General features: G+C 36.5%; 1 protein-coding gene and 1 pseudogene across 6 annotated transcripts in view; one reads left to right on the forward strand and one right to left on the reverse strand.

Annotated features, from left to right (window-relative positions):
- SNX25 (sorting nexin 25) overlaps positions 1 to 12211 on the reverse strand; it is a 133080-nt gene that overhangs the window by 91693 nt on the left and 29176 nt on the right. For 4 of the 6 annotated variants that reach the window (XM_064585682.1, XM_064585687.1, XM_064585686.1 and 1 more), the window contains one exon: positions 7625 to 7709. In XM_064585682.1, coding sequence (XP_064441752.1) covers positions 7625 to 7709 — 85 coding nt within the window. Of the gene's footprint in view, positions 1 to 4955; positions 5022 to 7624; positions 7710 to 12211 lie in introns of all 6 variants that reach the window. The other 2 variants (XM_064585683.1, XM_064585684.1) reach the window with 1 other exon arrangement.
- Positions 8831 to 8928, forward strand: LOC123849134 (U6 spliceosomal RNA; annotated as a pseudogene).

Raw genomic sequence — 12211 nt, forward strand, 5'->3', positions numbered from 1 at the left:
TAACAAAGTAGGGAAAAACTAGAAGTGAGGAAACCAGTTAAAAGGCTACCATGTTAGTCTAGATAACGTGATATTAGGTAATCTCTACCTATAAATTTTCAGAACAAAGAATGACTCAAACTAAGGAAATAGTATAAGAGAAAGAGCTCCATGAGAGCCATTCTTCTATCTCTGCCTTTTCCCCAGAGCAATTCAAGATACAGTCTTCCCTGCCCAAGAGGTAAGGCCCCAAGGGTCATAAACATCCATGACCTGAGTCCCTTTGAACAAAGAAAGAGAGCTCATTCAACCAGGAACTGGCCTAATGGTAATAAGGACAATAATAATTCCATTGTTCATATAGATAGCACTCTGCAGTTTGCAAAGTTTTTAAAATGCAATTAGTAATTACTGTCTATGTGTGGAAGGAAAGCCAACTTCTGGGAAAATTTAGGGTTATTAGTTTATGTCACTGATTGAGGTCTTCATTCAGTCAACAAAAAATGTATACATATTTCACACCACTGGGTAGAGTCATGAACTAGAAGAGTTGAGCCTAAAGGAGGTTAGGGGTGGGAGTGGAAGGTGGGAGAGTCATGGTCTTTCAAGTGTAGGTTCTGCTCCCTCTGTGTCACCATCTAATTCTTACAGTCCACCATCGTCTGGAAATGGCCACAGAGAGCCTAGTAAAAGAGATCACCACATCAGGTTCACCTTATCTAAGACAAGTTCCAAAGAAACTGAAAGTTCTGTTATACTTGGACAATGACCTTGTAATATCTTCTGTTATCATGATCGTTCACGTTATGGCCTTTTGTATAACCTGGACACTTTATTTTATAGGCACATTTACCCCTGAAATTCAGAAAAGTATTAAGAGCCAATCAAAACTAACAGAAATATGTTCATCTGGAAATGTACATTAATATTACATTTGTGAAGGATACTCCAAAAAGTAATGGAAGTAATGGTATTTATAAGACACTTGGACAACATCTTACAAGTCAAAGTGCAGAGGTCAGTATCCTCAATGCTTCGAAAAAGATAACATTACAAAGAACTGTATTTTCAATTCAAGAATTTAAATTGAAAGTTCTCCTGAGCAAATAGCAGGTACTCATTACTGAACTATATTATCTGGTCCACATTAGTGAAGTAATTCAGGGTAGCCTAGTAAAAATTAGGCTATAGATCTGAGATTTAATACTCATAAAGATTTTCAAAAGTATCTCCTGACAGTCTTCCTGGAAATGTAACTTTAGGAGAAACTTTTGAGAGCATCTGGTATAGAAGGTGGCTATTCTGACTTCTCAAACATATGGTTCATTCATACCATATCTGAATCCCTAAAATACAGTTTTTACACTTAAAATTGGCTAACAAAGCACAGCAAATATATACTTCAATCATCTTCCCTGGGTATGCCGTTCAACTTCCAGCATTTTTAGCTTTAGTAATTTTTTTTGAAGATTTTATTTTTAAGTAATTTCTACATACAACATGGGGCTCAAACTCACAACCCTGAAACCAAGAGTCACATGCTCCACTGACTGAGCCAGCCAGGCACACCCCATAGCTTTAATAATTCTTATTGCTTCACAGAAAGCCAAACTGTATTATTTTGAGCTGCACTTTTAAATATTACTTCTCTCTTCTTTGTAATTCAATCTATAGAGATTTAAGACCAAGTCCTAATTTATATTGAGCTACAACACAAGCATACTTTTAGTAACAACAAAAAACCCACCCACGAACATTTATACAAGCATATACACATACATACCTTGTATTTTACTCAACTCTTTGAATAAATCTGTTTTTAAAATACGTATTCTAGGGGCACCTGGGTGGCTCAGTCGTTAAGCATCTGCCTTCGGCTCAGGTCATAATCCCGGGTCCTGGGATGGAGCCCCAATTGGGAAGCTCAGCAGGAAGCCTGCTTCTCCCTCTCCCACTCCCCCTGCTTGTATTCCCTCTCTTGCTGTCTCTCTCTGTCAAAAATTAAATAAAATCTTAAAAAAATATATGTATTCTAAAGGGAGTAAAACAAATATATAAAGGTAAGATGGAATAATGTTATCTACTTCAAACTAACTTTAGGGGGAAATTTTTAAATAGTTCATAAGCACTTCATATCAACTGAACTCAAGTTACTGCAGCCTTAACAAGTGTACCTGCTATTAAATTTTGCAAACATACCAAGAGACCCTCAATTTTACCAATATAAGTCTACTATAGCTAGCTAATAACATTCAGAATTTCAATTAAATACACTGGTGCCAGGGCTTAGAAATGCAAATTAACATACTCCAGAGATGCATATTATAATCACTATAGGTTTTCCAAATACTTATGAAACCTCTTAACTTTCTCAACATGTACTTCTAGATTCCAATTCTTCATTAAATTAAATGTCTAAAATTTTTTAGAAGACAATTTTGGTTTTAGTTTATTGTTTTTAACGACTGCCTGATGCATACATTTTACTCTCATAACCAACTTTACAGTAGCCTTTAGTTCTTTTGGTAGATGATATAATATTCAACTTCACTGAAAATCATTTTGCTTAAAACAAGAGGAAATTGTAAACATTAAGAATACAGTGGAAAAGAAAAAAATTATTATACCAAAGTTTAATTAACTAAAGCTCTTACCCCAAAGGCTTTGGATAATACTGTTCTTTCAAAATAAATCATTGCACAGAAATTAGACTGAGGATGATGTGGTTTGGGGTTTTTTTTGGTTTTGTTCTGTTTGGGTTTTTGTCAACCAGACCTCAATCCTTATCTTTTTTTTTTTTTTTCCCCATAAACACTTCTGAAACAAATTGGTCCATGGTTAAGTAAACATGCTATCTCAATTACAGAGCAACTTCACAGCCTTAAAAAATTAAAGAGATATCCATGTTCATAGCAGCATATTCACTATAACCAAAAGATGGAAGCAACCCAGATATCCAACAATGGATGAATGGATAAAGAAAATGTGGTTATGAGGGGCGCCTGGCTGGCTCAGTTAGTACAGCATGCAACTCTTGATCAAGGGGTTATAAACTGAAGCCCCACACTGGGTGGAGAGCTTACTTAAAAAAATAAATATTTTTTTAGATGTGGTTATATACATAAAATGGAATATTATTCAACCTTAAAAAGGAAAGAAATTCTGACATATCCTACAAACATGGGTTAACCTTGAGAACACTATGTTAAGTAAATATGCCAAACACAAAAGGACAAATACTACGTGACCTCATTTATATGTAGTACCTAGAGTTGAGTTCATGGAGATAGAAAGTAGATGGTGATTACCAGGATCTGGGGGAAGAGAGGAGTGGGTATTGTGGCTTAATAGGTTCAGAGTTTCAGTCTTGCAAGACGAAAAGAGTTCTAAAGACTTTACACAGCAACGAAAATGTACTTAACACTACTAAACAGTATACTTAAAAATGGGTAAGATGGTAAATTTTACACTATGTGTATTCTACAACAATTAAAAGAAAAAGAGAAGAATTTCAATTCCAGGGATGGTGGAATAGCTTATATCAGACTAACCTTCTTACAGAAAACCATTAGGAACTCTAGAAAAAAAATATTAAAGAACTATTTAAAGGCACTGGAGAGAGGGGCGCCTGGGTGGCTCAGTCATTAAGCGTCTGCCTTCGGCTCAGGTCATGGTCCCAAGGTCCTGGGATCGAGCCCCACATGGAGCTCCCTGCTCAGCAGGAAGCCTGCCTCTCCCTCTGCTGCTCCCCCTGCTTGTGCTCTCTGTCTGTCCCTCTCTCTGTCAAATAAATAAAGAAAATATTTTAAATTTAAAAAATTAAATAAATACATAAAGGCACTGGAAAGCAAAGTCAGAGAAACTGAAGGGAAAACCTACCCTTGATAGAAGGGACTAGTGCTGGTATGAACCACATTTATGTAACTTTCCCCAAAGCACTTGACGGTCCTAGCGGCACAAGGAAATTCAAACTTAGACTGAACATCTGTATTTTTTTTTAATATAAGATATCAGAAAACAGAGTTAGGAACTGCCAAAGCAGACAGAAATAAGGGCAGGAAATACAAAGAAGATGGAGCCACAAAATCTGGATCACACGCTCTCAAACCCATTGCCGACTCTGCCCTACACACGTATGGAGGAAAGACCGCAAGGAGACCAGCTCACAGCAACAGGTGGAAAATTGGAAGAGCTGAGCAGGTACTCTGACCACGTCTGGAGCTAGAGTCCTACCCGGTCGGTTAGAGGTGTGACCATGGACTTTCCACTGAAACTGTGTAAGGGACATGAACTAGATGACTTAAGCCTGTGTCCCAGGGCTGAGGGATTTACCTTAGACAAAATCCAGGCAGACCCGCCCTAAAAATATGGGTAAAACCAAGTATCCTCAAGTTGAACAGTCAAAAAATTAAGCTGCATACTAGACCAAAAACCAACACTCTTCAGAGGAAGATAACAGAAACTAGAATGTCTAGAAAGTAGCATCCACATTGTTCAGGATACAATCAAAAATAAGAAGACCTGAGATGAAACCAAAAAAAAAAAAAAGTAACACATACATAAGAGAAAAACCAATGGATAGAAACCAACTCCAAGATAGCCTCAATTTTGGACTTCGCATACAGAGACTTTAAAGCAACTATATATATGTGTGTGTGTTCAAGGAATTCAAGATAAAGATGGTCATAATAAGTGACAGATGGGGAAATCTCAGCAAAGAACCAAATAGAAATTCTAGACAGGGGACGCCTGGGTGGCTCAGTTGGTTAAGCATCTGCCTTCAGCTCAGGTCATGATCCCAGGGTCCAGGATCCAGGGAGCCTACTTCTCCCTCTACCTGCTGCTCCCCCTGCTTGTGTGCGCGCTCTCTCTCTCTGACAAATAAATAAATAAAATCTTTAAAAAACAAAAAAAAGAAATTCTAGACAGGAGAAGTACAATATTTGAAATAAAAAAATTCACTGGATACACTTAACTGTAGATTAAAAATGACAGAAAAACAGTCCATGAACTTGAAGACAGATGAATAAAAATTATCCTATCTAGAGAACAGAAAGAAAAAAGAATTAGTAAATTAGACGTCATCAAAATTAAAAACTTCTGCTCAAAGACAACATTAAAAAGTAAAAGGCAATCTACAAACTGGGAGAAAGTATTCACTGTAACTATATCTAACAAAGGATGTGAATCCAGAATCTTTAAAAACATTCCTACAAATAAATTATAAGTTAAATAAATTTTAAAAAGAAAGACTTGACCAGACACATCACAAATGAAGATTTGGAAATGGTCAATAATCACATGAAAGGATGTTCAGCATCATTAGTTGCCACGGATATGCAATTTAAGGTCCCAGTAAGATTCTGTTTTACATTTATCAGAATAGTTAAAATAGAACGAATGGCAACAGTAAATGTTGGTGATAACGTAAAACAATTGGAACGGTCATACACGGTGAGAGTCTAAATAAAGACATCATCACTTTACAATATTATTTGGCAATTTCTCATAAAGTTAAACACACACCTTACCCTAGGCCTGTCAATTCTACTCCTTGGAATTTGTCCAACAAATACCAGATATCAAAACAACATGATGCCAGAGTAAGAATAAACATCATGAAAACATATGTCCACAAAAATATTTGTTTATAGGGGCGCCTGGGTGGCTCAGTCGGTTAAGCGACTGCCTTCGGCTCAGGTCATGATCCTGGAGTCCCTGGATCGAGTCCCCATCGGGCTCCCTGCTCGGCAGGGAGCCTGCTTCTCCCTCTGACCCTCCCCCCTCTCATGCTCTCTCTCTATCTCATTCTCTCTCAAATAAATAAAATCTTTAAAAAAAGAAAATACTTGTTTATAGCAACTTTACCCAGTGTGTTTCAAAAAGTTAGAAACAACCCAAATGTCCAAAAAAGAAAGGATAAATATACTGTGACACACTCATATTAGTATAATGGAATATTACTCAGTAGTAATAACAAAGAATGAACTGATACAGACAACTGATAAATCTTAAAAACATGCTGAGAAAAGAAGCCAGGCATAAAAGACTACATCCTGTATGATTCCATTTCTATAAGGTTTAAGAACAGGCAAAACTAGGGGCACCTGGGTGGCTCAGTCATTGGGCGTCTGCCTTCGGCTCAGGTCATGACCCCAGGGTCCTGGGATCGAGCCCCGCATCGGGCTCCCTGCTCAGCGGGAAGCCTGCTTCTCCCTCCCCCACTCCCCCTGCTTGTGTTCCCTCTCTCACTGAGTCTCTCTGTCAAATAAATAAATAAAATCTTTAAAAAATAAAACGAACAGGCAAAACTAATCTATAATGATAGAAATTAGAACAAGGGAAGGTGGGTTTGATTAGAGGGGTACAGGTGGCAAGCTTTCTGTAATGATAGAAATGTTCCTTAGTTTCACAGGGTTGCTGGTTACATGGTTATACACATTTATGAAAATTACTGAATTGTATGTACACTTAAGATTTGTGCATTTCAAAGTATGTAAATTTTACCTCAATAAAAGCAATTAATTATTTTTAAACCACGATTTTGAGATTATGAATAAAAATTACTGGATTTTAAATTTGGCTTTTATCAAAATCATCATACTTTACTAATACAAATATTTTAGAAGTTTAATTAGTCCCCAAAGTTCTAAAATTCTACAAATCCACACAATTTCAGACTGTCTCTGTACTTACATAGTACTCATCTTCAAATTTTTTTTTTAATATTTTATTTATTTGACAGAGAGAGACACAGAGAGAAAGGGAACACAAGCAGGGGGAGCAGGAGAGGGAGAAGCAGGCTCCACATGGAGCAGGGAACCCGATGCGGGGCTCGATCCCAGGACCCTGGGATCATGACCTGAGCCGAAGGCAGACGCTTAACGACTGAGCCACCCAGGTGCCCCTCATCTTCAAATTTTAATACAGTGATTTCTGTGAACTATGAAAGTAAACATACTTGCTATGTACTTATCACTTATTCAGTCCTCTCCACTTCATATCTAACACCCCATATTCACTTGAAAAACTCAGACTTTCTGCACTTGTAACTGAAATGTTTTTAGAAATTTGATTTTAAAAATATTGTTTGAACTTTAATTTGATCATCAAAATATATCTTTTCAACTTAAATGTTTCTAATTACACCTCATTTCCACTTCTACATGTAACAACACCATGCCCTCGGCAACCTACCTTCAACCTTGCTCAATACCAGTTCTACTAACATATCCTTCATTCTTTAAGAAGGCTGACCACTACACCCCTTAATTTGTTTAACTGATTTGTTGATGAGTGAGCCTAAGTGCACCCATCTCCAACACACCTTCTCTAGGTTATATCTAAAAGAAAAAATATTTCCTAATACCTATTTTAGGTAACAGAAAACAGATCCTTGTTTCATATGGTGGAATTAGCTCCACATGGCCAGTTAGCTTCATGTGACCTGGAAATCCTACTTAATAAATATTTAAATCCCATCCATTCAACTAAAATATGGATGTATTTATTCATTCATCATAAAAATTCCTAATGCTACACACAGACAAGAAGGATAGATAAATTTGTTAGAGATTACAATTTTCCCTTTAGAACATAATGAATTGCTTTACATAGTAATCGCATGCTTTCATTTAATCCTTACCTTCTTTCAGAGCTTTGTCCATATTATGAGAAATTACTACCCTTCTAGACTGAACTGACTCATGTGAGTTTCCATACACAGGCCTCTGAAATGTAAAGAAAAAAAAAAAAAAAAGGAAGAAAAAAAGGGCACAGATTACTGAATGAATAAATTATATATAAAAAATAAAACCGAAGTGTGAAATACCATTTAAATAAGCTTTAAGATATTGCTTAATAGATTACAAAGTTCTTCTGGAAAAGTAAATAAATGCTTGACGTTAGTTAAGAAATTTTTGAAAAAGAAGGATTTTCCCTACATATATCAAAACAACATGATGCCAGAGTAAGAATAAACAAATCAACAGAACAGTAGTAGTACAAAAACAAATGTATCTACATATGAGAATTAAGAATATAAGAAAATCTGACTGTTGAATAAGTGGTGTTGGGATAACTTGATATTCATGCATAAGAAAAGGTTAGGGTCTTGCCTCATACTTTATACATAAGTAATTCCAAATTGATAAAGAGCATATTATTTTTTTAAACTAAAAAAGTGTTCAAAGGAAATAAGGGAGAAGCTGTGTATAATCTTGGGATGGAGACGGCCTCTCTAAAATAAGACACAAAATTCAAAAGTTTTAAAGAAAAAAAAAACTGACAAATATGACTATATAAAATAGAAAACTCCTGTTTGGCAAAAGATACTAAGAAATATAAATGACAGAGCAGGAGATAATATCTGCAACATATATATAACAAAGGACTATTATTTAACATATACAGAGCTCCTCAGAAAAATAACTAAAAACCAAGAAAAGAAACTAAAAGATCCTATCATATAGGTTAAACAAATACCAATAAATATACGAAAAAAATATGCAACCTCCCTTTTAGTTAGAGAAATACAAATTTGACGAATGAGGTATCATTAAACTGCCAAAGCAGGGGGAAAGATGCATACTAATATTGGCAAAGATACATAGAATTGCTCATTTTCATACATCACTGGGGGAAATGTCCATTTCTATGAGCTACAATTTCATTTAGCAATTCTCCTCCTAGGAATCCAACCAATGGAAATACTTGCACATATGCAAAAAAGTATACATGCAAAGAATTTCACTGCTCTATTGACTTTAAGGGCAAAAAAATTAGAAAAAAACCCAAATATCAATAGTCAGAGTTCAATTATGGTACACCCATATTTTAAAATATAATGCAGCCATTAAAAACAATGAATTAGCTGGAACGATACGGAGAAGATTAGCATGGCCTCTGTGCAAGAATGACATGCAAATTTGTGAAGCTTTTCTAAAAAAAGAAAAAAAAAAAAAAAAGGACTAGGGCTGCATATACCTTCATGGAAAGTTTTCCATGATGGGAAATGTTTGGGAGCATATATGCCAAACTTTTAAAAGTAGTTTCCTCTAGGCAGAGGCATAAGATTTTAATTTCTTACTCCATATATGTCTGTGTAACAGTAAGTTTTAAAATTTTTAATTGTACAAAGACACTACTTGGCAAAAAAAAAAAAAAGGGAGAAACAATGTAAAGAATTAAAATCCTACTATCTGGCTAGTAAGACTTTACTAAAGAGGAAATATGTTTAGTTGGTCACATACTAAAGTGATCAAAAACATGTATAATGAGATTGGGCCCACTTACTGGTTCTGGAGGATAAAAAGAAACTAAAGTAATATTAATAAAATGTAGAATACTTCACTGTGCATGGGAACTATTACAAGTGCTTGACTAGCATTGCCACATCACCAAGGAGATCCAAATGGCTAATATCACTACCACGCTCAACCAACAAATAAGTATGAGGAAACCACTTTGTTCTTAAAGCCTGCCCACCCAACACAACTGCAATCAACCCCATGGCCCTGAGCCACCCAACCTGAAAGTGGAGACTTTCTAGTCCTTAGCTTAGTTTCACACTATCCACGGGTCAAATGCCAAGAGTGTCATCCATTTTTGTTATTAAAAACAAAAAGCCACAGTTTTCAGATTCCTTAGTTGAACTACTTTTAAAAGCCTTAAGATGTATGTGTTGCACTCATGAGGGGGGCCTGGGTGGATCAGTCAGTTGAGCATCTGACTCTTGGTTTTGGCTCAGGTCCTGATCTCCCTGTCAAGAGATGGAGCCCATGCATCAGGCAGGCTCTTTGCTCAGTGAGGAATCTGCTTTTCTCTCTCTTCCTCTGCCCCTCCCCCATGCACCCACTCTGTTTCTGTCTCTCTCAAAGAAAGAAAGAAAGAAAGAAAGAAAGAAAGAAAGAAAGAAAGAAAGAAAGAAAGAAAGAAAGAAAGAAAGATGTATGTGTTCCAGTCATGAAAGAAAAGAATCCTTTTGTGCTACAAATTAACATAACGTTCAACACTCTCCCAAGGAATTTAAAAAAAAAAACAAACCTTAAATAATCATCATCTTGTAGACAGAAGCTGTTATTGCATGAAAGAAATACACTCTCAACCACTTAAAACTATATTTTAGTCTCTCAGTAGCTTGCTATAAAATTAAAGGTATATTTTATTTTAATTTTTAAATTTATTTATTTTGTGAAAAAAATTGAGGAAACGAAAGGAATTTTACAGTTCCAGCAATTCTTTTTTTTTTTTTTTAAGATTTTATTTATTTATTTGCTAGAGAGAGAGCATAGGTGAGAGAGAGTGAGCGAGAGTACAAGCAGGGGGAGCTGCAAGCAGAGGGAGAAGCAGGCTCCCCGCTGAGCAAGGAGCCCGATGCGGGACTCGATCCCAGGACCCTGGGATCATGACCTGAGCCGAAGGTAGCCGCTCAACCGACTGAGCCACCCAGGCGTCCCAAGTTCCAGCAATTCTTAAAATATCAGACAGATATTTAAAAACTTGCACATTTTTGGGGACAGTTTTTTTGAGCTAACACTTTTAGAGCACTATTCTAATAAATAATCACAATTTCTCAAGCCTTTGGCTTCCCAAATGTAGGTATGGTAGTTTTAGTACATAACACTAGTTGGATGATAAAACCAAAGCCAAACAACACTTATTTCAGACATTCCTGAATCTGGGTTCTTAAAATAGAAGCTGTCTTTAAGGGCCGGGAGAGAAGCAAGTATGAATGTGACTGACAGGCAGCACACGTATTTAGGCATATTCTTTGCTTATGTGTCTATCTTTACAAATTCCTTTTTCTTTTTTAAGATTTTATTTATTTATTTGATAGAGAGACACAGCGAGAGAGGGAACACAAGCAGGGGGAACACCCGCTGAGCAGGGAGCCAGATGCAGGGCTCGATCCCAGGACCCTGAGATCATGACCTGAGCTAAAGGCAGACGCCCAACGACTGAGCCACCCAGGTGCCCCTCCAAAACTTAAATTTTTTCATTCTTACCTTTACTCTTTTTTTGTCCCTAATTACGGCTTTACTACTTCTTGCCATCTGTCCACATACCCTCCTCCCTCTGCTTCATACTTAGATATAATATGTAGTATTATAAACATGTTTGTCACTACTGACTGTAGCTGAGTAAGTCCTTTACTCTCTTTAATCTAAAAGGAGTATGAGAATAATGTTCTCTATTTTGGCTCTTTAAGTAAAATCTCTATTAATTTTTCAATCTGTTTTTCCAATCTGGGGTTCTGGATTTCCCCACACCCCATCCCCCAGGGGTTACTGGCCCTTATTGGAAAGAAAAAAGTTCTTCATCCCTATCCCATCCCCACAGCCTTTTGGAGAATCTCTGAGTAAGAGGAACAGGAAGATTTAAAAACAAAAAAAAATCATGGGCTCAAAATAACTGGGAAACCAGTTATTTATGGAGCCAGAATCTCCTCATCTCTAAATTACTACACACATATAAGTTAGTCACTATCAAACATACCCTATTTCTTTTAGATCACAAATATGCAATTTACTAATCCTTATCCCAAGGTGGAAAAAGAAAAGAGAAAGGGAAGAAGGGAGGAGAAGGGGAGAAAGCTAGCTAGCTGCAACAAATGCAAAATTTGAATAAATTCCTGTAGCTCAGAAGACAGTTGAGCCAAAATTATCTTCATTTCTCTTCTATTTATAGGTTTGAAAAAACAAACTCCGCCTGGCAGAGACTTCCCCAAAAGACTTATTCTTGAAGGCAAATGTTAACTTGCCCTATCTGCGCTGTCACAGGCCTCACTCCCCAAGGAAAGCCTACCTCTTCCTGACAGCCACTTTCCTAAAATGCCAGGACTGGGAAACAGGAAATCAAAATGTCTGTACTTTCCCCACTGCAGCAAAGTGCTAGAAATAAATCTTCAGTAAGATTTCAAATCCAGAAATTAGGACTTTGAATGTAGTCTGACCCCCTCAGCTCTCATTAAAGTTTTTAGTATCCATACCACACTATTAACTCATAAGAGCTTTTGGTTAACCAGCACCCCTGTCATGTAAAAAAATACACATTGTTTTTTATGTAACTGAAATAAATGAACTCTGTCTTCATTTTAAGATTTAAATCTAGCTTAAAACAAACCTAAGTTCATTTTTAATCACTCGGTGAGTTCTCTGGAGGGAAGATGAGGTCCCGACATATTATTGCTCATTTTAAAAATGTTTTCCAAAGACAGGGCAAAACCAGAAAG

Source organism: Mirounga angustirostris, unplaced genomic scaffold (genome assembly GCF_029215605.1).
Source record: "Mirounga angustirostris isolate CCGP_5_RB_7025 unplaced genomic scaffold, mMirAng1.0.hap1 SCAF_2, whole genome shotgun sequence".
NCBI lineage: Eukaryota > Metazoa > Chordata > Mammalia > Carnivora > Phocidae > Mirounga > Mirounga angustirostris.